General features: G+C 36.0%; 1 protein-coding gene across 1 annotated transcript in view; it reads left to right on the top strand.

The window, feature by feature from the left end:
• Positions 1 to 18,866, top strand: part of MAN1A1 (mannosidase alpha class 1A member 1) — a gene marked incomplete at its 5' end in the record, with an annotated part of 134,595 nt that extends 115,729 nt beyond the window's left edge. The window contains 5 exons of the mRNA XM_084285202.1: positions 258 to 373; positions 11,459 to 11,678; positions 12,490 to 12,662; positions 17,454 to 17,569; positions 18,732 to 18,866. Of these exons, the coding sequence (XP_084141328.1) occupies positions 258 to 373; positions 11,459 to 11,678; positions 12,490 to 12,662; positions 17,454 to 17,569; positions 18,732 to 18,858 (752 nt within the window). The 3' untranslated portion in view covers positions 18,859 to 18,866. The remainder of the gene's footprint in view (positions 1 to 257; positions 374 to 11,458; positions 11,679 to 12,489; positions 12,663 to 17,453; positions 17,570 to 18,731) is intronic.
• Between the last annotated feature and the right edge of the window lie 1,289 nt (positions 18,867 to 20,155).

The following is a 20,155-nucleotide window of genomic DNA, read 5'->3' as shown; positions in this document are numbered from 1 at the left end:
TGAACTTCTGAGACACTGTGTGGATGTTAAATAAGTATGGTGTATTAGCCTGATGAAAAAGCCAGCAATTAAAGAAATAATTTTCTTTATATACCAGCTGAAATGTTTTTGAGGTTGCAGGCTTACATTTATTACAAGACTGCTACAGGGAGAGATGTTTAAATAAATTAAATCTACCACTGTGTCATACTGTAATTGTATTTTATTGTCCATGCTGGAGATGAAATTGCTGTTGAACTTCTTTATTCCTTTTTTAGATCACGTCTCCATTGGAGGGCTTGGGGATAGCTTTTATGAATATTTGCTCAAGGCATGGCTGATGTCGGACAAGACAGATGAAGAAGGCAAGAAAATGTATTATGATGCTGTTCAGGTAAATGAGATATTTAAATCTTCCTTGCCATAATAATCTAATCTCTAATAATTCTAACAATATGAGGGATTTATGTGTTTGCCACCACAGAGTGCTTTTTTGTTTTTAAAGAATTAGTTGTATTTTAAAAAGCCTTCATCAAATATAAATGCTAAATGAATACAGATACTGTGAGAAGGGGGAGAGTCTTGAATTACAGTTAATTTTTTTCAACTGAAATACAGTCAATCCTCTCTAATACTGGAGGGAAAGAGCATAAAATATGCACAAAAATGCATTTACAAGTAGCTCTCATATGAAAGCTCAATTTTGCCCTCAGTTTTCTCTACATCAACTCTTTTTGCCTTCTTTCTTATAATCAGAAGGCAGTTACTCTCTTGTATTTCAACCTAGTATTTCATCCATTGCAGTGTTTTGACTGTGGTCAAAACAGGAATCAATACATTATGGCAGATAATTTACCCCCAAAAAAATTATTTGTTACACAGGGACTCTTTGTTACAAGAGGCATACATTTGTCAGACTCTGAAACAGCCAATTATTCAAATTAGACACAAGAGTAAGTTTTCAAAAATCAGAATTGTTCCAATTTATATTTTTATGTTTTGTTTTATTTATGATCCTTCTGGTTCGCAATTTTCTTTGTTATTGGTGGTGTTTCCATAATGTACAGTTTTGGGAGAACTAATGGCTTTGTGACACTGGATTGAGACTTGTGAAGTATTAAGTTTAAATTCATATTTACATGCTTTCCTTGCAGTCTGGGCAAATGACCTATTTCCTCTGTTCTTTGCTTTCATATATATATATAAAAGAGGATAATGCTGCTACTTTTTTCCATCCTTTCATCTATTTTGACTGTAAGCTCTCTAGGGCTGGGACTTTTATCTCTTATTAACTGTATGTATGTACAGTGCCTCTGTAGACAAGGCTTCGAGATGCTAAGCAATATCTCCTTATTCTTTCATACATTTGGAAATGCATGGTCCTTAGAGAAGAAATATAAGTATCTTTTTACTTCCCACACAGCCAAAAGTGGTGGCATTAGAAAATGCAACCCTGACTCACTGGAAATTTTTTTGCATTAGAGAGAAAAGTCATATGTGAGGATTTGAGGGAGGGTGTGATCTCTGCTGGTTGTACATTTGACAACCAAGCATCCTCTGCTAAGAAAATCCTGCCTTTAATTTTGTAAGTGCAGATTTGGATGTGGTCAGCCCCATTTGCACTGATAACATGGTTTCAGCTTCAGAGCAAAAGGTGGATTTTAAATTAGGTTTGAGTAAATTTGAGGATATAACATAAGAACAGTGATATTGTAATAGTTCAGCTGCTAGGTTGGCAGCCAAAAAGACAGAACAAAGCATCTGGTAATATGATATCAATTCATCTTATCATGGAAGGCATTTTGAACCACCTCAAAGCTGCTTCTAGTCTTTCACTGGTTTAATAATGCCATTTCTTTCTATTAAATACATTCTCACACAGGGAAAGTGCTAGTGTGTAGACATGCAGTAAAAAATGTGGTTTGCTCGTACATCTCTTCTGGAAACTGCTGCAGGCTGATCATCCCTAACGTGGTGCAGTCGTGGCCCTTGGCAGGATCGTGAGGGTGTCACGCCTCATCCTGCCAGGGACCACCAGAGTTAGCCAAGCACCTCGATGGTCTTGGATGGTTGTCCAAAGGCTGAAGGTCTGCCTTTTCCTGACTCCAGCACAGCTTTTGGGCAGGTGGTAAGGACTCAGCTGCACCGTGGATGTGTGCCTGGGTCACTCCTGAGCAAGGCAGTGTGGCTGGGGCAGGGGCTGTGTGCTCTTACCTGGCCAACGAGGGAAAGGGACAGGAGTGTACATGCAGCTGAAACCCACACTGCGATAACAAACTCCTCGTGTACAAAAGTTGTAGCCACCATGTCTGCAGGTGTCCCGAGGTCTCAGCAGGGAGCAGAAGCCATCATTGGCATCATTCAGCAGAAGCAAACTTCCCGGCCAGGATTTAGTATCGGCAGCAGTCACTGAACACAACAGTATCACTGACAGGGTTTGGGCTCTGCTGTATGGCTAGATTTAAAGTACTCATTATCTTAATATTTTGCAGTAATAACAGCTCTTAGGCAGTCCAACCATCAAATTAGTCCAAAATATCAGTGTATGAGAGGGTCAAATGATCCCAAAATATGTGCTAGGTTTAGCTATGCTGATGGTTGAATGTTTTCTACTATTTTCTGAGCAATGTTCCTATTCTCCATTTTCTGTCCTGAGGTTCATCTGTATCAAACTGAAAGCATACACACAGCATAGCTTGATGTTGTAATGTAGCTTGTTCAGATAACAGCAGCAGGGAAGTTGCAGTATCACAGAAATTGCAGATTGTTTGGGGCCCACTGACATGCTAGGTTCTTCACCCAAGTGACAAGCCTGTTTTGAAATCCATCCTGTTATTGACTTTATTGCTATTGATCCCTTACTTATCTAAATTAAAGCTAATTTAAGTGTCTGCACAAGCTGCAGTCTTTCTTTATGACTAAGCCTACACGTTTTGGGCACTGCTTCGTATTTTCTTAGATAAATTTCCCTCAATGCTTTCAGACTCTCTTTAAGACTACTCCAAAGGGAACGGTGTGATTATTCCTAGCCGTTCAGTCCTGCATATGACCACCAAATTCTGAAAGTACAACATGAAGGTTTGATGCCTAATTCAATGTCTTTCACTATCCAGAAACCACAAATGAAAATATATGGTGAGTTATACTTCACTCTGTAAAGCTAAAATTTATTTAGGTAAAGCTTCAGGGTCATTTCTTACACTGCTCAGTAACTTATATTAAAAACAAAAAGTTCTTTGTATTAGAATTTTTGTAGCATCTATAGTTTGCTTTATGGCTCAAGTGAAAAGCAATAACTAAGATGCCAAACTATATTTAAAAACTTTTTGTTTACCATGAATGAGATGTATATTTGGCTGATGCTATTTTAGAGAAGAGTTTATTTCTAATGGGAAAAGGGACAGAGACATTCTTGTTTTGAATACCAGAGCATAATCTTAATAAGGCCATCAGAGGGATCCATAAATTCTAGAATTTGCGCAAAGACAAGTGAATGTATTTTTAATGTAAGTTATTTTTTTCTTCTGAAAAGCAATGCAGTATTTTATATCATGTCCTGCTTCGCATAATTCAGGAAGTAAAAAAATCTTCTAAACTAGTTTAAATGGATATCATGAAACATTTAGTTACAGAACAAATGCGTATTGAGCTTTCAGTCATGTTACCGATCTGGAGGATTTAACTGGCTATAGAATAAACCATCGGTCTTTGCCAGCTTCCAGTACAGGAAGCATTGTGCTCTTTTCAGTTAATCTCTGAGGGACAACTGAACAGGTTTAGTAAAAGAATATGGTAATTCAGAGCAAAAGTGGACCTTATGTGTTTACTTCAGTCTGGCAACAGCAGTGTCACAAGCAATTGCACTGAATCCTCCCCTCTTGAATGTGTCAGCCCTCATCTTAAAAGTTGAAAGGCAGTTTTCCCACTCCTTCTGTTAATAGGTCGTTCCTATATCTTTTCCTAATTTTCACATTACATTCATTCATGGCCATTGCTGCCAACTTTCTACATCTTAAATATCCCTTCTCTCTGACACTGCTTCCATCCTCCCTCCCCTTCTCCCCCCTCACCCCCCCGAGTGTATTTCTAGAGAAATGGAGTATCTGAGGTATCTAAAGAGGGAAGTACCTCATCCCAGCAGAACTTCACAGAAAAAGGGGGAATCCCTCACCAGCAGTTCCCAAGTGGTTTGGTTCATTTCATCCAACAGTGGTATCAGAGTGGTAAAGCTGCTGTATTCTGCAGAAGTGGTAGTTTACTTTTAGACATTTAGATTTGCTAATTTTTCTCTCTGGGAAACAACTGCTTGGAAGATTGTAACATAGGGGCTAGTAATCTCCAGACAACCTAGTATGTGGAAGTAGAAATGATGGAAATAGCAAAAAAAACTAGGTGGTGTGCAACATCACAGCCATTCTCTGTCAGATTTCAACAGCACTGCTGAAACTCAGCCTACTGCTAGGCTGGGTTGCATCATTAAGGAATGTGGTAAACCTTTCTGGGTATTAAATGGCAAAAATGTCACTTTTTGCCTCAGAATTCTGAGTATTCAGACAAAATACATTGGATCTCTTTGGTGGTGCTGGTGCTTTGTTTTGTCGCATTGCTAACAGTTGGGAGTAGCCTTGATATGCTTGCTTTGTACTTGGCTGAGGGAAGCTATGTGGGACATTCTTTGTTTTGGGGCATTTTTTGGTATATTAAAGTGTCAGCATTAAGTAGTGAACATTCTTCAGAGCTGTCAAGGTTTCAGCCTTTCAGATAAATAAAACAGATCCACGCAGACTCCTTTCTCATTGAAATGAGGCGGAGAGCAAAGTGTTAGGAAAATGAAAACAGGTTATTGGCCATCTTCAAGGTTTCGTGAGGGTATATTTAACTGTGGTGACAGGCTGGTGGTGGGTCTGGATTGCCTGCAGTTTCCACTAAGTTGCTTAAAGTGATTTGCTTTGTGATTATAGTGATCCTAGAAACTATGTAACTGATGTGAATAATGACAGAACGGCAACAACTCAATTAGAATAGTCTGTCATGCTGTGTAAAGCCAAAAGTATGTTAATGAATTGGACACTCACTACTTTAACTTTACTTCTTGACATTCAAGGAAATGGGTGAGCCTGCATGGCAGGCAGTGTGGTGTGATAGGAGCTGGCCTTCCCAGTGAAGCAGTTGGTGCAGCGGACTCAGCATTCGCACTGAATACATTTTGGGTATTGTCTATGACTTAAACGTATAATAATGAATAAACATGTGGTTTATTTACATAGTTTGTCAGCTGTTGTGTTTAAAATATTTATCACACTGCTGCACTAGTGTTCTGCACATCCTGATAGTATAGCTGTATTATGTAGAAACACAAGATTCATTATGCTTAAGAGACAAGAACACCCAGAGGACTTGCTGCTCTTTTTTCTTCTGGCTAGATTTCCTCTGTTGTCAGAAGTAAGAGAGGAGTTTTGAGGCTCTCTCCAAGAGAAAGCATCAAGACTAAAGAAAGGCTTTTGCAGATTCTTAAGTTAATGGTTTACTTACAAGTATGCAATCTCAATGTTTCGGACTATACAAAGGACTCAATAAAATGTTTGCTTGTTTATGGACTGTCATGAGAACCAGCAAGCTGTGAAGTTGTTTGAATGCTTTAAGAAGGATTTAAACAAGAAAAATCTTGTAAGAGAAATTGTCACCATTCAGTGTGGGGCTTTGCTCTTGTCATCAGAAATATCTTGTCTGAGCAGCCATATCCCTACTAATACAGCAAACAGCTTGCCAGAAAAGGTCTATATTTATTCTAGAACATTCAGAAAATACATAATGTAACTTTCTGATAGGCTTGCTTTGATTCGTACTATTCCATTAATACTCTTTTAAGAATATGAATAAATCTAACCTTCTGGTAGCAGACAGCCTTAACTACATTTAGTGTAAGAGCATTGGTGCTCTTAGAGACACTAATAGGTCTATACAGACAAAAATACATAAGTAGATTTTCAGGCAAAAGTAAATTATCAGCTTTCCTTTGGAACTTAATCATCTTTTAGTGATCAGATGGATAGGTATCATAGTAGTTAAATGCTTGCCAATATTTCCATTTTAAAATCTTAGCCATCTCCATTACAAGCGTTCATGTTTCGTTACACACGTAAGCTTGTCTTTATAACAAGCTGTTAAGTCCAGAAGCAGTAAGTGCCTTACAATGTTTATTATATCAAAATGTTTCTTATATATTGTGTTTAAAGAAATGAAAGTTTGTGTTCCAGTTTTGATCTTTGAAAAGCGGAGTTCAATAAGGAGTTACAGTTTCAAGGGGAGATGATACCACCTCTCCTCAGCAGAAGTATTTGAATAAATTGTGGCAAAGGCTTGAACTTCCTGTTTCATCCTAGCTTCTCAGATACTATGCTTTCACAGGATTTCATGTCTTGTAATATGTATTTAAAACCTCTATGGTTTAAACATCTAAGGATGTTTAAAAAACAGAATTAACTTACAAGTATAAATTCATATAAGATTAGGGAAAAACTTGTGCAATGCTTTTTCTGCAATCTCTGAAATAGCTGCAACAATGGAAAAATGCAAATTTTAAACTTTCCATAATAAACACACTGGAATTTTGGACAAAGGATAAATTTGATGAATTGTGAAGAGTGCTGAAGAAAAGTACCTACTACATTAGATCAACTTAATAGAGAAAGATGAGGAAAGGAATTCAAAGTCAACAGAACAGGCAGTTGGTTTACAAACTCAAAGTATGCAAACCACAGTAATCCTGATCTGCCTGCTTTGTGATGATTCAAAGCAATAAACTGAATTGGTGAAAGCCATAAATATTAAAATAAAAAAGTAAGCAACTGACATTTTTGAATTATTGGAAATATCACACAGTAGAATTCTTTCACGTTCGTTGCTTCAAATTGTCAAAATACTGTTTATGAAGACGATCCATAGGGGAAGCAACACACATTAAGTGTGGTGTGGACTGAGATCATTTATTGTACTTTATTGTAAAGAAGCATGCAGAGTTGTAATTATCCCCAAAACAACCATTACAAACCCTGAAAATTTAGAACTAAGATCATATTTTTGAAGTTCTAAATTTATTACAGTAGGGAAACGTGTAACTGGTTTGCAAGAAAGTTTTATCTCCAGCTACAGTGACACCTTGAGGTAGGAAAGGAAATGCGTGCTTTTTATTCTTAAAACAGGAGTAGTCATTGAAATTAATCAATTGTAATTAAACAGTTATTGTAAAAGGAGAGTTAAAATGCATACATGCCAGAGGATGTAGAGCTGCAGTTTTCATTGTATTTTGAGGTTTGTAGTTGGTTATCCCCAGTCCTTTAGCAGAATTAACTTTTTCATGGCATACATTTATTTTGAATCGAGCAACTTTCTGAGGTGCAGAACAACTTTTACTGAGAAGCCCACATCTGTTCTCTGTAAGCACCTTTGTTAATAATTTTATTCTTTTGTGGCATAATCCACCAAGAGAATGCCCTCTACTAAAAATAAGCTTGTTGATTGTTTGCTTATTTGTTTGTCTGAATTCATTTCAACACTGAGATGATTTGAGTTCTGTTTCCTCAACTTGGTGTCCCAGATAACTCAAAGGATAAGTTGCAATCACAGGATCAAGTCAGGGGCTGAGGAAAGAGAGAGGTGTATTTAAGCTTCACTTTGTCCTCTGCGGTCCCTGGAGGTTAGGAAAAGCTGACTAGCTTAAGAGGGTCCTATCTCCCTGAAACACATTCTGCTGCAGATCCCTGGGCTGATACAAACTGAGTGAACAACTGAATGGAGAAAAATGGATGTTCGTTAGGAGGAACCAGTTCTGTTTAATTTTACAATATAATGTCAAGCCCAAGAAACATGATAAGTGGAGAACACAAAACATATCCCATTAAAAAGTGCAGGAGGGGAAAGAAATCAGCTTGGGAAAAAACGGTTAGTTTCTCTTCTGTGCTGTGAGTTAATAGGGAGCAATTTGGAATCCTATAACCTAAAAAAACAATTCTAGTTTTTCATTCACAACAACTCTTCCAATGTTACAGATGGGCAAGGGCATAATATTAACGTGAACTCTTGAGAAAGATGCTGCAAGTAATGCAAGGTACACTTGCGTCACAATTCAAAAAGTAAAAGGGACTGTTAATGTTTCTAATTGAGTTCTCAGGCATTTTTACAGTGGTATAGAAAGGATAATTTCCCACAAGATTTTTTTTTTTTTAAAAAAGTAATGTAGCTAAAAGCTTTATTGAAGTGAGGACTGTAAGCAGAGCCTTACATAATAGCATGTACACACACAAAAACTATTTCCAGGCAGTGTATCAGCCATAAAAGTTAGGCTGGCTAAACAAGCTTACAGGTACGCTCCAAACCATGTATTGTTCTGCTTTTACATGCAGTAAATTTATTTGCTTGAATATCTGGCAAATGTTGTTTATTTGTCTTCAGTTTCCCTTCCTTCCTCTCCTTTTTTGTCAACGAAAGTCTGGTTGTCTAAACTTTTTTTTTTAGTACTGACAGGTAGAAGCATCTGCTATTGCTCCCTTTGGGATCCATTTGCAGCCACTTCTTTGCAATCTTTTATGTTGCACATTCTCTCTGCATTACCTTGATAGAAAAAAAGTCACTAATTGAATTGCAGAAATGCATTCTGTAAAATGGTAAAAATGAATTTTCCGTTTACTTAAAAGGAAAACTGTACCAGCTCCAAACAATTATCCATCAATAATGTATTTTCAGTTAATCAAAGGCCACATTCTTCTAGCATTTTGGATTCCTTGCAGATGTTGTATGTTGGTTTACAGCGAGCATATTCATTACAGTAAAATTAAATAATATTCCCTATAGTGATAAATATGACACCACCTGATCTGCAAGGACTCAGAAGGAATTATTTGTAGGTAGGGAACAGGTTATACTAGAGTAGCAATTAAAGTAAATGTGTGCCTTTTTAAAGTGTGTAGATAATTATTATGTCAAAATAAAAGTAAATTGATTCTAAGTATTAAATTCAGAATTAATTCTGCCAAACAGAACTTTTCACTTGGTGGATCTTTATCACCATGCTACCCAATCTTCTTTTATAATAATTCATTTTAGTAACTTGATTTCACTGCCAAAGCTTCCCCCACAGCACTGCAGATAGCAATTAGCATTTCACTGTGGGATTGTGAAACTAACTTTTCATCCTACTCCTCAAGTTCAGACAGTTACTGTATTTTTGTTTAAAATGATAGTATTTCTTCCTCATCCTACAACTTTCTTAACTTTGTGTTGAAGTATTTTTACACTTAAAATAGTTGTCTATATATTCCAGCTAGTGAATTTTATCTTGTTCTGGACCACAAGCTTATTAAAAAAGAAAGTTCAGTCCAGTCTGATGGCATTTAAAACCTTTGTGAAATTCTCACTGAAAAGTATTTTCTTGTGCTGCTACTAAGTGCATACTATTATACGATAACCAGCAAAAATATTAAAAATTTGAGTTGAAGTTTTGTCAATATCCAATAGGTGGATAATAGAGGCCTTTGGTACTCCAGTACCAAAGTTTTTAATTTCTGAACTTGGTTTTAGGTAGTTCATTTCTGAGAAGAATGCCTAAGTAGTCTGAAAGGTATTTTCCATAAAATTACTGTGTGTTTTTAATAATAAGGTATCCCATTACAGTATATGAATTGCTTAATAAAAATGCAAACAATGATGAAAGAGTCTGGAAGTTTTCCAATTATTTCTGTTTTGTCATAAATTTCACCTGTCCATGCAGCAATACATTTTGTAGCAGGTTCTGTGAACCCTGTTCTGTGAACTCATTAATTATAAATTAAAATATTTTATACCCAAATTAGCTAGCTGAAAAAATATATATCTTAAAGAACATTATTTTCAAAAGCAGTACCTAGGTATTCCACTATCAGCTTCCCAACCTGACAGACAAGCTTTTTGATAATGGGCTTGGAATACGTGACCAAATGAGCTCAACACCAACTCAGCTTCTGTAATGCTTTCTTCTTCCACAGCAGGGTCTGTGGTTTGGCTGCTTAAGGAACCTTTTTTTTTCCCACCCTTTTGCCCTTCATATGTAATTCCCTTTTTATAGGTTAAATTATGCAGTATTTGTTTAAAATAAAGAAGCCTTCATTTTTTACTGCTGCTTTAAGATTTAGGTAAGTTTTTCAGTTGGTACCTGCTGCTAAAAATATATAATTGAGGACGAAACAAAAGGATTGAAGAGCTTTCTGAGCCAATAATGGGCCTGGAGGTGGGCAGAAAACATCCTCACTAAGTGCTTTGCACTAGTATTAGTGGAAAATAAAATGTATTTTTCAATGTGACATTCTTGGCACAAAAACCTACTTGGTAAGTAAACCTTATAGAATTGTTCTGCTGATGTTCCTAGTTTACAGAAGAGTTTTTCTTGCTTATAAAAACAGCCTTTAAAGATGTCTAAATGGAAACAAATAACTACCATCAGTACTTTCTCTTATAAAACAATATATATTTTTTTTAATCCTGGCTTTTTTGTTAATATTTCTTTGTGTTGATACTACATTATTTTTTTTTCTCTTGTATAAGGCAAGGTCAGTAGTGTTTCTGGATTGTATGATTTCAATAGAATAAACCTGAACACTGGTGGTTAATTCAATATATGATAGCATTCAGTCTCCACAACCCTTTAAAGAGTAATAATTTACTTTCTGTATGTGTTTCTAATTAATGTGCATCAGGTCCATTGTTTTAATTCTCTTCCTCCGATAATGGATGGCTGTTTTACTGGATTCTGTAATCAGTGACCATACATTGCTAACGGCACACACTTCTAATTCTCTCTAGCAGATTTGTCTATTTTTATTCTGCTCATTTTTTTCCAGAAGTCTCTAAGAGACTCCATTCTTGATTGATGACTACAGAGGAATTCATCCCTGGGGATAAACTCGTCAGTCTTGGGTGTGCTATACAGACCTAAAAGCCTAGCATCATTCAGTACACTGAGTCAGATGTTCTGAACATGAATTCTGCCTGCAACTGTTTATATTGATGTAAACATGAGTTTATACAAATAACTAAATTATTTGTCAGAGTTCAAATGGGAAGTATGGAACTGAAGTGATGGCTAATCACCATTAAATTGAAATTATCTGAAATCATTCAATGTAGGAGAGGAAAGAAATAAAAGATTTTTAAAATGGAATTTCTTTTTTTCCCAATATTTTTGTAAATTGTGCTGTGTAAATTGATGAAAGTTGTAGCAGAATTAATCATCATTACTGATGTATGCTGATCCGTGTTGGTTGGCTATACTTTTAGGTTATACTAGCTCGTATTATCGATTTTACTCTATAAGCAAAGGCAACACTGAGAAAAGCTAACTGACATACAAGACACTTTTCAGGAGGCTCTGTTTTTGTCTTTGCCCATCACAGTATGCCATTTGGTAACTTTTGGTAAAAAAACAAAATAAAATCATGTCTTCCTGCAGGCCATAGAGACCCACCTCATACGAAAATCAAGCGGAGGACTGACATACATCGCTGAGTGGAAGGGTGGACTGCTGGAACACAAGATGGGACATCTCACTTGTTTTGCTGGAGGCATGTTTGCTCTAGGAGCAGATGGAGCACCTAGTGACAAGACAGGCCATCACATAGAGCTTGGTGCTGAAATTGCTAGGACTTGCCACGAATCCTATGATCGTACAAGTAAGTACAGTATCACAGAGTTCATTTTCACAGTTTGTCTTTGTGAAGACAGACATCGGTATTATATGCATAATGGTGAATGAAAGTTGAGTTGTGGTGAAAATTCTTAATCTTTTCTGATTAAATGCTGGTTTACTCCATGAGTAACTCCAAGAATGGCTGCTCTGTTTTATAAATAATTGCTGTGCATCTGAATCATAGCCTACTCACTGTGCTCGCTGTAGTGATTAAAATGACAGCTTTTTTTTTTTTCTTTTCCACTTTGTCAATTTCTGTGTAGTTAAAAACAATAAGGAGGGAATCTGATCATCTGTGCATCAATATAGCTATTAATTATGCTTTATGCTCCAAAAAATATTTTATTTTCAAAGTTGTTGGTACAATGCTGCAAACAAAGAATTGCACAAAGAAAGTGGATTTTTGTGCAGGAAATTTCTTTGGGTTCTTTCATCTTCTTACAAAAATAACACTGGCAGGATTTCAGGTCACAGAGTCTAATTTCAAGTTTGACATAGAAAAGTAAGTACCCTCATCTTTTAAGCAAAATCTATTATGTTGTTAGTTCCATGAAGCCTTCCCGAATGCAAATGTTAGCATCACTCTTCAGACTGGAACTGCTGTTTAAGGTATTGATGAAGAATAGTTCTTCAGTATTATGAATTATTTATTGCAGCACCTCCTGTTAATATTTAGTATCTTTCAGAAGTCATATACCTTTTGGGTATGCCTTGTGTCATATGAAAGGATAGTTGATTTGGCAGGTTATGTGATTTGAAACCTTTTTTAATGTATCTACTTTTATACTGGCTAGGCATGAAACTGGGACCAGAAGCGTTCAGATTTGATGGTGGTGTTGAGGCCATTGCTACAAGACAAAATGAAAAATACTACATCCTGCGACCTGAAGTCATAGAGACCTACATGTACATGTGGCGGCTCACCCACGACCCAAAGTACAGGCAGTGGGCATGGGAAGCTGTAGAGGTAATGTTCTACAGTAGTTTTTTCTTATTAAATCCTAGTACCTTGTTAAGTGAGCTATTGCACAATATCTGGATTTTGTTTAGGAGTTGGAGGGTAAATATGCACTTTAAATTAGTAATACCAACCCAAATTTCCAGAGCTTCATTTACTGAATAAATCAAATAAGACAGTTTTGACTAAACCAAATCCTGTTGGTATTGTATATCAGAAAAATACCTTGGGATTTCTCTGTTCTAAATAACTTCTCAGATCAGCATCACATTTGGATGTACTGTTCAAGATGCTGAGTATTGCTCCACCTAAATAGAAAGTGCAAATGTGTCAGATTTTAGCGTAGGACATGAAAATAATTTCTATGAAATCTATTTTCTATAGTAAATGTACTTAGGTGACTTTAATTAGGGTGATTAAGGTCAAGTATAAGTGTCTAGATAGTACCAAACATTTTTAAATTGCTTCATTTCCAAAAAGCATAGGTAATCTGGATTGAGCTCCATTAATGATAACAATTTCATCGAGGTTTAAATTTCTGTGTCCCACAACCTTTGAGCTTCAACCAGTTATGCTGAATCTATTTGTATTTGTCTAACATGAACCTTGCAATTGGGCAACTAGTCTATACTGCAAGAATTGTCTTGCCAAATCCATCATTTCCCTTCTTGCAGTGTTTAATCACTCTTACTGTTAGATATGAATGCCGTTGGATTTACCTTGTTTTGTCCTCCAGGCATGGGTTCATATTATGCTTCTAGAGTTCACTTATTTTCTCCTCACAGTGATGCTGCACTTGTTAAATTATCTGCCTTTCAGCCTTCCTTGGGGATTTCTAAGCAGACTGAGCCCTTACAAGAAAAATAGAGGAGGCTGAAGAACATTATTTTTGTTGCTCTATATCCAGCTACCTGGATCCCTCTACAGAAACAAAAATCTATAATTGTACTCCGTATTCACCCTCTGAGATACTGAATGTATCTCAAATATTGTGCAAATGGTTTGGTAATTAGATATTCTTGAAGAAAGAAATTTATGATAAAATCTGCTTTCCATAAAAGAATATGCAGTAGCACTAACTGTACTTCTGCTTTCCAACTCCTCGTTGTTTGCATTTTCTGTGCAATTCCATATCTGCATTAACACCGCATTCAGCTTGGTAGACTGTGATTATTTAGGAGAATTTATTTGCCTTCCTCAGGTATTGGCTGTATATGTCTTCAAATAATATGTTTGAGTTACTGATTCAAATGAAATTTCTTTATAAAAACCTCTAATTTAGAGTGCTGCTCCCTTACTTCCTTCTTTGCTAACACCACCCATAGGCACACATTTTGCTACTGGACTCTTCCCAGGAAGATTACAGTAGGAATGTTTAAAATGACTCTTTATGGAAGTCATCCCACCAGGCTTCCGCAGTGTCAAGTGTAGGATGTTCCTTCTCTAGGAGATGATTTTCCTGACTCACTGTTGCTGCCTACACTGATAACATTGTTATAAACAATTGAAATGCTTTCCTTGTTATTGCTCTTTGCCCTGTTGGTACTGTTTGCTTGTGTTTATTTCAAGTTTGTACGCTCATTTACCTTCTCAGTGCTCTCCATGTGTTCCTTGTTTAACATTCTTGTGGTTGCTCTTGTTTGGCTCTAATGTAATGGGTTAGAGCCCATCTGTGGCAGATGCAGCTGGCCCCATACGGTACAGACCCATCCCTCCACTGTCCTAATGTGCAGCTGAGTGTTTCACAAAAACAAATCTTGCAACTTCACAGAAGTCATACAGTTGGTTGCAGGTTTCAAATATTTTCTTGTTTTTTTCTCTCTTCTTTCTTGATATTTATAGCCCCTACAGCTCCACCTGATACTATATTTTTTGTATCTCTATTCTGTCCATTTTTGCTCTGGAGTTTGCTTTACTGCCTCAGTTTGAGTCCAATATCATTCTGTACATACTTCAGTGTCTGGAGAAAATGCAATTATGACAAACAGCAACATCCACCGTTACTGACTCAGAAAGATTTTATCAGCTTAGCTCATGAAAGTCTCCCCTTCTGCATTATAAATATGGCACATATTTTGAATTCACAGCACTTCCTTTGTTTTTTTCCTTTATGATACTCGGAGACTGACAGCCAGTGTTCACTTCACTTGATGTTTTCCATTACTAGCGTAAATGATCTTAGCCACCCTCATTTTCCAAGGACTACTAATTTAAAATGTGTTTCATTGTATCTCCCCACCCATTGCTACTCCACAGTAAGTGTGAATGTTGCTGTTTTCTGAAGCTGAAGGTGTGTGCACAAAAGGACAAGACTGCCAGATAATGGGTGGTTACAACCAATAGACTTTTTATAGTGCTAATGAGAGATGTGAATGTTCTGTTCCTTTAGTTTTGAGGGGCAAGATACTTCCCCAAGTAGATACCACCAGAGAGCTAACATGGTGCAAGTTAACCTCTTAGCTTACATCACAACAGTGCCCATATGTAAGGAGATACCATATGGTATCTCCTTACAACTAACTTTGTTGATCTTCATGAAGAAAGCTCTAAACTACATTAGAGAAAGAAAAAAAAAATAATTTGCTTTATTTTACCTCGTCCTGGTTAGAATGCAGATGTTTCCTTGAATAATAGCTTTATCCTTCAAATTCAAGTTCTCCTTCTGTTGTGCCTCGGAAAACATAATCTTGTGTTTGACATTGAAAATCCAGACACAGATTCAGCATTTTGAATTCATTGCAGATTCAGATAGATGAGAGAAAAGGACTACCAGCCAGGGGAAATTACTTGTTTAAACTTAAGTATATTTGTCACTTAGTAAAACTGTCCAGGAAAATTAAAGAACCTAAACACACACAAGAAAAGACAAATAGGCCTGTTATATTTTTAAAGGATCTCTTCTGGAGAAAAATTTGTTTTAAATATACAATAGGCAGCTTACTCTCCAGTGAAAGCTATGGAGAACCTGACATGCAAGCTAAATATATGCAGATAGCTAACCAGGACTCCAGCAAAAACAAGGAAATAGAGGATATCTACTCACAGCAAGACACAGATCTTTAACAGCGTTTAGAGCAGGTGGAGGTGATAGATACCTCTGTAATCATTAGTGACTTTTAGTCCCATCTTTCATCAGAAAACACTTATTCTGCCTGTTTGCTTGTTTTTGGACATATCTTCTGCCTTTTCATAGGTTTCTGCCACACGCCATTTGAAATGCAGCATCTTTCTCTACAGAAAATCTTTATGTCTGGTAGTCACTTCAGTGATATTTGTAATAACTTCAGAAATAGAGGAACTAGCTGTCAGATGGAGTTAGAACCTTTCATCTCCCCATCAGGGGTTTGATAAAGCTTCAGGTATTTCTGCCTGAAGGTTGTTGCTCCAATACCTATTTCCAGAGTGAGCACCATGTTATAGAAGTGTGAGAACGCATAGTAATCCATTGTGTTTACTGTCATTTGCCTTGTGAGATGCTATTTAGGGCTACAGACAATTTTCTGGATTTGTTTTTGAATAATGAGTTGTGTTTTAAATAAAATCATCATAGGTTCTCTTCAAGATTTTCTTCACTCCCTTATTTTACTGCATCATACCAGAGATGCACAGTGTAAGAAAAATGAAGAGGCTAAAAATATTTTGACCTCATTATACACGTCAGTTAGAAATAAAAAGAAATTACTATTTTTTTAAAAAAGAGCAGTGATAAGAAAACTAATATTCAAATAAAGTATTATATAGCTGTCTACTTAAAAATTTACAGCTCCTATATAGGTATAGCTGTGACCTTTCTAATGCAAACACCTGCTGAAAATAAAGAAAAGCAGCAAAGTTTGTTAAACAGTATACCTTTCTACACTTCCATCACCAAGTATATGTGGCTTTGCCCTTCTGTACACACTCTCCCACGGATCTTTTTCCTCTTTCAAAATTAGCTGGTCATATAGAACATTTATGTGGGTAGGAAAAAAAAAAAAAGAGAGAGACGTTTAAATGATCTGTGTGCTCTTTGTTATTGTAAAATAGGAATCGGTCATTGTTTTACACCTTTTAGCTGAATACACAGTTTGGAAACCAGTTAAAGGAAAACACATTCTTCAAAAACACAGCATTAAATCGAGCCAGGTACTAGCTTTCTGTCTATGTATGTGTAGCAAAGATTTTTCAGAAAGGTATCAAAAAAAAGACCTACTGCAGAAAAGAAATCCAGTCACAGCCCAGTACCAGAGATTTTCCAACTAAAATTTAAATGATTGCAAAGGAAAACTCAGTCACTTACACAGAAAATGGCTTCCCTTTTTTGAAACTCCAGACAGAAGGAAAAGACTGATCTTAATCATAGCTTCCAATTCAATCACAATAACTTTTAAGCACAGAGATATGGCCAAGGAAGGTGTATGTGACAGGATCTCTGAAGCCTGTATAAGCCTGTGATAGAGAGGGTACCCTATCAAAAACAGGAAAAAGAAAATAAGTTAAAGTCTGTTTATCTTTACATCCTTACATCCCTTTATCTTTCCTTCTGAAAACTGGTTTGTGTTCACCTCTTTTATTAATTTGTCATTTTCATTGCCTTACTAAATGTGAAACTAGATTTTGTGTGCTTATGTTTTTAAAGAGACTTCTTTCTCAGTTTATCTCTATCTCAGTTTCAACTATCTGAAAAAAAAAAAAAAAAAAAAGTAAGAAATCTGTTGTAGCTACAGTGTTATTGTCAAACAAAGAAAAACCTGACAGGATTACTTTTGTTAATCTCAGTCCTTTTTTTTTTTTTTTTTTTTCTTCCTCACCCCTCTTTAGGCACTGGAAAAACACTGCAGAGTAGATGGTGGCTATTCTGGCATTAGAGATGTTTACAATAATCATGAAAGCCATGATGACGTGCAGCAAAGTTTCTTCCTTTCAGAGACACTCAAGTAAGTAAAGAAAGTTAATTTTCATTAATATGAAGTAGTACTATGTATCATCTTTACAGATAAGTATTTATCAGTAGTACCCTTGACATTCACGTAACAAAAATCTGACTGAAATAGTACAGCTTTTCTTAGGTGACAGGAAGCTAAGGTGCTTTTTTTTTTTTCCTATATCAATAAAGTGAATTCTTCAACTTTTGGAAATTATCTTTACTTCTGTTAAAGCTACTTGATAGTCTTTGGTGAGATATTACATCTCCTAGTTTTGATAGGATCTAATTATATATGCCAACACTAGGGAAACAAATAAAATGTAGGCAGCAGATTTCCCAGGCTTGTATTGCATGCTTTTAATTTTAAAACTACAGACCAAGAAAAAAGAAGTGAATGGTAAGCTCACACAGCATGTTAAGAGGAAAAAATAAAAGCCTTCATTCTCTATCACCATCTCCTAAGGTTTTAATTAAATAAAGGAAGTGCTGTCCTGGTCTCTTCACTTTTTTTTCTGTACAAGAGTAAGTTGTGAAGGGAAGTTGGGAAGGACGGTGATTGAGAATAAACTTTCATTTGCTAAGTAGACTTTCCTCCCTAAGCTGTCTTCAGTAATCATGCTACAGTAGCTAATACCATGTACAGTGACACTAAATAAAATGATGAATTTTTATTTTTTTTAATTTTTTACTGTTGGGTTTAATAGACGCAATCGTTTTATTTTTTAAAAATACTGACAGCCAGATATTGCTTTCAGAAGTAAAACAGGATTGGACTAAAGTATTTTCATTCCTACACCTTGATATATGTGGACATTCAGGAGGAAAAATATTTTGTTGTATATGATCAAAACAGTATGTAATAAAATTACCAAGGATGAAGTAGAAGACAAACTCATACTTAACCTTGGTAACCTAAACTTATTTGTCTCCTATCAGGATAGAGTTGTTGTTCCACTGGTCTCCAGTTGGTATTGCCTATGAGTCCAACCTGAAAAGTAGCCCTGTTGCTTTGTGCTAACCGTTATTATGTTAGGACTTAATGTTTTTGGTTTTGGTCAGCTGTTTCCGTTGATAGATTCACCTACAGAAATCAGGTATTTGTTTGACTGGGGAAATGAAACTACAATCATTTTCAATGTAGTCACATTTCCTGCTTTTTTTAATCTTGCCAGGTACTTATATTTGTTATTTTCTGACGACGATATTCTTCCATTCGAACACTGGGTCTTCAACACAGAGGCTCATCCCCTCCCTATTCTTCATAAAGAGGATGGAAGTAAAGAAGAAAAACAGAAGTAGATCAAGATAAAGTTTTACTTTGTTTCATTCCTTAATGTTTTTTCCCAGGACTTGGCCACGTGATTTGATTTAAAGTTCTTGAGTTAGATTTTTAAATCAAGTGTTTTGCAGTCTGTTTTCTTTAACAGTAAATATTTATGAATGGATCCAAACTCTTAAAACGTCAGTCCTCTTACCCAGCTGAACCACTTCTTAGAAGAGAAATACGACATCTCTCCAGACTTTGTTAAGCTGCCGTGTCATCTTGGCCAAAAAGAGCAGAGGGTCTGCATGTTACTTGTTTCCTGTTATGCTTTTAATTTGACTGCAAAATTCTTTTCTCCTCTATGAGGAGATGTCTGCTTTAAGCTGTAATATTTTGCCATGTTGCAAAAAGCCATATTGAATTAAGTATGAAGAGCTTTTTTTTTTTCCCTATTATTTTGTTCTATGTTAATTTGTTTTGTGTGTCATCCAAGACAAATCTTGTGACTGTGACAGCCTCTTCTTATGCGGGTCTATCATTAGTTGGTAAAGTATCTGATGTATTTCATTGTCAATGAAGTCTACATAGGAATATTTTCATCTCATGCAGACACAACTCTGAAACTGCAATATATGTTGAAGTTAGTCTAAACTAGTTTTTATGGGTTTAGCACATTAGTTATCAGACCTTAGTTTTTCAGCTTCTGATTTAGAATATTGTGAAAGAATAAATTGTTCCTTCCCTTTTCAAAGTAGTATTATTCTCATGTCTTTAGTCAGGCTAATTTGGAGCAAAATAAGATAATTACTTATTAAGAAAGGGAGTCCTACCATCTTTATATATTTAGTCCAGTAGCTTTCGTTTGGTTGGGTAGTAAAGAGACAAAATAAAGCTGCTCAGTGAATTTCTCCTTGAAGCTGAGCTGAGAATTATACCAGAGGCAATTTGTTTGGTTTTCTTTGACTTTCTCAAACACTCAGATTGGTTCAGACCTGACACCAGCCTTGGTAGTTTATTGTCACAAAGCAATTTAACATACCTGCATGAATAAAGTCAGACGTTCAGATGCCTTGAAGAAAACTTGTCTCCTTCAGTGAGGAAATTATCCAGCATAGAACTAAAACTTTCTGAAAGCACCTACTTTCTCTTCCCTAAGTGGCAGAAATGCAATGTATTGAAAAATATTCCTTAGATTAGAAACCTAGTTTACTAAGAAAAGTAACAGCTTTGCCAAAAATATTTTACTTTGTGGTATCACCAAAGGGAAAAAAAATCAGGCACAATTAATTCCTTTTTCTACTTAAATGTAGCTTGGAGTGGTTTACATCATTT

The sequence above is a fragment of the Netta rufina genome (assembly GCF_964035555.1).
Source record: "Netta rufina genome assembly, chromosome: 3".
In the NCBI taxonomy this organism is placed as follows: Eukaryota; Metazoa; Chordata; class Aves; order Anseriformes; family Anatidae; genus Netta; species Netta rufina.
This window is presented reverse-complemented; position numbering and strand designations above follow the sequence as displayed.